Source organism: Mus musculus, chromosome 5 (genome assembly GCF_000001635.26).
Source record: "Mus musculus strain C57BL/6J chromosome 5, GRCm38.p6 C57BL/6J".
Classification (NCBI taxonomy): domain Eukaryota; kingdom Metazoa; phylum Chordata; class Mammalia; order Rodentia; family Muridae; genus Mus; species Mus musculus.
The window spans coordinates 137,184,911-137,189,906 of record NC_000071.6 but is presented as its reverse complement, the minus strand read 5'-3'; the positions used below and the strand labels follow the sequence as shown (position 1 = coordinate 137,189,906).

Here is a 4,996-nt window from a genome sequence, read left to right as displayed (position 1 = left end):
TGTTGTTGTTGTTGCTATGACAAATGACCTGACAGCAGCAACTTTAGGAAAGAACAGTTTCTTTTATTCCATCTGGGATCCCAGCCAGTGGGATGGTACCGCCCATACCCGGGGTTGGCTTTCCCTCCTGATCTATAATTCTCTGGAAACACCCTCAAAGATGGACCCGAAAGAGTCTAGGTGTGTCTAGATGATTCCAAATCCAGACAAGCTGACAGTGAAGATTGGCTGCTGCAGATGTGATATAAGAAATGGTGCTGCGGGGCGGAGCCGCGGCGGGCCTCTGGGCGGAGGTAACCGTGTTTCCGTTGAGGTCTCTGGGCTGCTCGGGCTCGGAGGGGTGGCCCCGGGGATCGCGGCGCGGCCTGGGGCCCGGTGGTGGCCCAGCGGCTTGCTGCCGAGCCCGGGGGCGAAGGAAGCGGCTCTTCCTCTCCAGCCCCTGCCCTCCGTGCTCGGGCGCACACCTCCTCCCTGACGCATTTTGCCGCACAAGCTGTAATATGGCCGCAGCGACGGCGGCCTGGCTCCCAGGAGCTAGGTTCGTGTTGGAGGCTTCGGAACCCAGAGAAGGAGCGCTGCGGCGTGGAGCAAAACAATTGGCTCGGGCATCCTTGGTGGATTTTTGGTTTTTATTGTTTCCCCCAACTTAAAGACTGAAGTGTTGGAACCATGGGGATAAAGGTCCAGCGTCCTCGATGGTTTTTTTTTTTTTTTGTTTTTGTTTTTGTTTTGTTTTTTTTTTTTTTACATTGCCATTAATAATCAACCTGCTAGAAGAGTTGTCTTTGAATTATTTTCCCAGTGTATATCCCAAAACATGTGAGAACTTTCGCTGCCTTTGTACAGGTGGAAAAGGGACAGGGAAATCAACTCAGAAGCCATTACATTATAAGAGCTGTCTCTTTCATAGAGTTGTCAAGGATTTCATGGTTCAGGGTGGTGACTTCAGTGAAGGGAATAGAAGAGGAGGAGAATCTATTTATGGAGGATTCTTTGAAGATGAGAGTTTTGCTGTTAAACTCAGCAAAGAGTTTCTCTTATCAATGGCCAACAGAGGAAAGGATACAAATAGTTCTCAGTTCTTTATAGCAACAAAACCAACTCCTCATTTAGATGGGCACCATGTTGTTTTTGGGCAAGTGATCTCTGGTCAGGAAGTTGTGAGAGAGATTGAAAACAAGAAAACAGATGCTGCTAGCAAACCATTTGCTGAAGTTCGGATACTCAGTTGTGGAGAGCTGATTCCGATGTCTAAGGTTAAGAAAGAAGAAAAGAAAAGGCATAAGTTTCCCCCCCCCCCCCAACCAGTGACTCAGATAGCTCACCCGATTCTCCGTCCTCCTCCGAGTCTTCTGATTCTGAAAGTGCTTCTGAAGAAAAATCCAGAAAGAGGAAAAAGAAACATAGGAAAAATTCTCGAAAGCATAAGAAGAAGAAGCGAAAGAAAAGCAAGAAAAGCCCATCTGAAAGTGAAGCAGAAAATGTTGATGCACAGCCCCAGTCTACTCTCTGTCCAGAAGAGATCCCTCCTATACCAGAAAATAGATTTTTAATGAGAAAAAGTCCTCCTAAAGCCGATGACAAGGAGAGGAAAAACAGAGAGAGAGAGAGAGAGAGAGAGAGAGAGAGAAATCCCACCTAACTCCCAGCCTGCTTCATACCAGCGACGATTCTTTTTTTTTTTTTTTTTTTTTTTTTTAAAGATCTTATGAGCCATTTTTTTTTTAAATTTTATTTATTTTATTATTATATGTAAGTACACTGTAGCTGTCTTCAGACACACCAGAAGAGGGAGTCAGATCTTGTTACGGATGGTTGTGAGCCACCATGTGGTTGCTGGGATTCGAACTCTGGACCTTCGGAAGAGCAGTCGGGTGCTCTTACCCACTGAGCCATCTCACCAGCCCACCAGCGACGATTCTTAGTTACTAGGTCTGGCAGGAAAATTAAAGGAAGAGGACCGAGGCGTTATCGAACTTCTTCCAGATCCAGATCGAGGGATCGATTCAAACGAAGTGAGACTCCTCCACATTGGAGACAAGAGATGCAGAGAGCTCAGAGAATGAGGGTGTCAAGTGGTGAAAGATGGATCAAAGGGGATAAGAGTGAGTTAAATGAAATATAAGAAAATCAAAGGAGCCCAGTTAGAGTAAAAGAGAAAAAAATAACAGATCACAGACACATGTCTGAAAAAGATGATAAATAGAACAAAAACAAAGTGAAGAAAAGAGGCAAATCCAAGAGTAGGAGCAAGAGCAAAGAGAGATCCAAGAGTAAGGAGCGAGACTCGAAGCACAGCAGACACGAAGACAAGAGGGTGAGGTCAAGAAGTAAAGAAAGGGATCACGAGACTACTAAAGAAACAGAAAAACCACTGGATCTTAAAGGGAAAGATCAGGAAAGGAGTAGAAGCAAAGAGAACTCCAAACAGGTAGAACAAAAAAGTAATGAACATGACCATAGCAAAAGTAAAGAAAAGGATAGACGTGCACAGTCCAGGAGTAGAGAACGGGATCTGACTAAAAGTAAACACAGTTACAACAGTAGAACAAGGGAGCGAAGCAGGAGTAGGGACAGGAGCAGAAGAGTGCAGTCCAGAAGCCATGACAGAGATCACAGCAGAAGCAAGGAGTACCATAGATACAGAGAACAGGAGGACGATCGAGAAGTAAAGATAGGAGGAGGAGAAGGAGGGATTCCCGGAGCTCAGAGAGAGAAGAAAGTCAAAGTAGAAACAAAGAAAAATATAGACGCCAAGAAAGTAAGAGTTCACACAGAAAAGAAAATTCTGAGGGTGAGAAAAGAACGTACTCTAAAAGTCATGATCATAATAGCTCAAATAATAACAGGGGAAAAAAGGCTGATAGAGAGCAAAGTCCAGTGTCAAAAACAAAGCAAAGCGGTCAGGACAATGAAGTGAAGTCCTCCACATTAAAAAATCAAGAGGACGAAAAGACCAGATCCCCGGTGGAAAAAGAAAATAAAAAATCAAAGGGTCAAGAAAATGATCATGCACGTGACAAAAATTAAAAATGTGATCATGAATCAAGCCCTGGAACAGATGAAGACTAAAGTGGATGAGTGAGTTGTGTACTCTTAATTCCTTCCTGTCTCACATTTTAAGTTTTGAAGACTTACTGTTGAACCTTCCTTTTATTTGTTGTTTTCATTGTTTTGGAGTTGTTTTATGTTTGTGGCCCCTCCCCCCCGTTTTTTAAAATGTGGACTTCATTGAGTTGATCTTTTGATAATCTGCTACCTGGATAATTTGTACTGCTAAAGTTTTAATAAACTTGAAATGAAAAGAAAAACAAAAACAAAAACAAAAAAGAAGTGGTGCTGCATGCATAGCCACGTGTCATCCTGGAGAAGGCGCTGCGAACCCTCAGGATCAGGATCACAGCAGACTCCGAACTCCAACTCCGATACTTCTGCACATAGTCCATAAGTGGGATGCAGGACTGGGGATGGAGGAGGAGTCTATTGTGGGAGGCAGCAAGAACCACAGGCTGGCCTGCGGCAATGGTGATATTTCAGCAAGGATGAATTTCAGCCCTGGTGTATGCACGTGTGTGTGCGCGTGCAGGGAGAAAGGACACAGAGAATTGCCCATGGAATTGGGGGATTCCACCAGCCCTCTGGTGCCTGCTAGGTTCACAAGAAATGCTGCTGCACAGGTCAGATGTAAAGAATGGAGGCATGGGACTGTGATGCTAAAGATAATCCACAGGACATGTGGCATGTGTGACTCATGAGGGGAGAAAAAGGGGAGGGCCCGAAGAGCGTGCCTGGCACCTCAGAGCACTTGTGCCCGAGCACCAGGGAGTGTGCAAAGCACGAGGAAGGCAAGTGTGAGAAAGCTGGCTTGAGGTGAATGGGTGTGCTTTTCCCACAAAGCCTTGCCACATTGGCAATGCCACCCTGCAAACAATCCAAGCCAGGAATTATCTTGTGGCACAGTCACTGCTGCCCAAAAATACTATGTTGCTCAGAAGAGAAAGGGGGAGTACTGGACCATTGATCAAATTTACAGGTTCATGGGTCAATTTCTACACAGCGGGGAGGAAAGTCCAGTTGTGCTTTAGTGGGAGATGGAGCTAGCTCCCATCCCTTTCTCAGGAATAACAGGAAAAAAAGATAAAAATCTATCAAATTTATCATCCCTTCTTCTCTAATTCTCTTCCCCCTCTCCCCAATTAAAACATGTTCAGGCACAGTGGAAGGCGCTAGAACCTCTTCATTTACACAATCTGCTATGTATGGCTCTACAACATTGCCAAGCAGCACAAATTCAACACACGTAACAGCGTCCATTGAGAGCAAGCACACAAGAGAAACAGATGTCACCGAATTTACAAGCAGCTTGGCACACACGTCCAAGACAACGGAAGATCTTCAGAGTATAGTGCCAAGAAATGACTTCACAACTAAAATAGGAGGCCCGAGTTCAGCTTCCACATCGGTGATGACTGGAAACTCCCAAAGTCCAGTCTCAAATAAAGGAACAGCAACTGACAGAACCAGTTCACATTTACCATCAACACCAAGGACCACTGAAAACTCTCAAAACGCAGTCCCTACAACCAATTCAGTCCCAATCCCGGAAAGCTCCGTATCAACAGCTCTCACGCAGGAACCCACAACCTTCCAAAAGAACTCAACTGCAACAGAAACACCTGTATCTCCTGACATAACCCACACCCCATCCCAAACGGATGCATCGGCAAACTCCCCGAGCAGCTCAGAGGCAACACATGGAACTCAACCCACGGAGAAGGTCCAAACAACAGGCTTCACTCTGGACACTATGACCATCCCAAGGAGCTCAGTTTCCACAGAAACCACTGCCCCTCCTGACACCTCCTTCACCACAGCCACGACTGAGGAACCTAAAACCCGGACAAACAGCCAGACACTTGTAACTCCACTAACTGGGAATAACCAAACAACAGTCTTTAGTCAGGAATCTACACCCTACCCAAGCAACACAATTTAT

At 45.4% G+C, this 4,996-nt stretch overlaps 1 protein-coding gene and 1 pseudogene across 1 annotated transcript in view; both read left to right on the top strand.

Annotated features, from left to right (window-relative positions):
* Positions 1-251: 251 nt before the first annotated feature.
* Gm20768 lies at positions 252-3,315 on the top strand (annotated as a pseudogene).
* Positions 3,316-3,467: 152 nt separating this feature from the next.
* Gm40349 (predicted gene, 40349) overlaps positions 3,468-4,996 on the top strand; it is a 7,931-nt gene continuing 6,402 nt past the window's right edge. The window contains exon 1 of the mRNA XM_030254982.1: positions 3,468-3,525. Within this exon, the coding sequence (XP_030110842.1) occupies positions 3,468-3,525 (58 nt within the window). The remainder of the gene's footprint in view (positions 3,526-4,996) is intronic.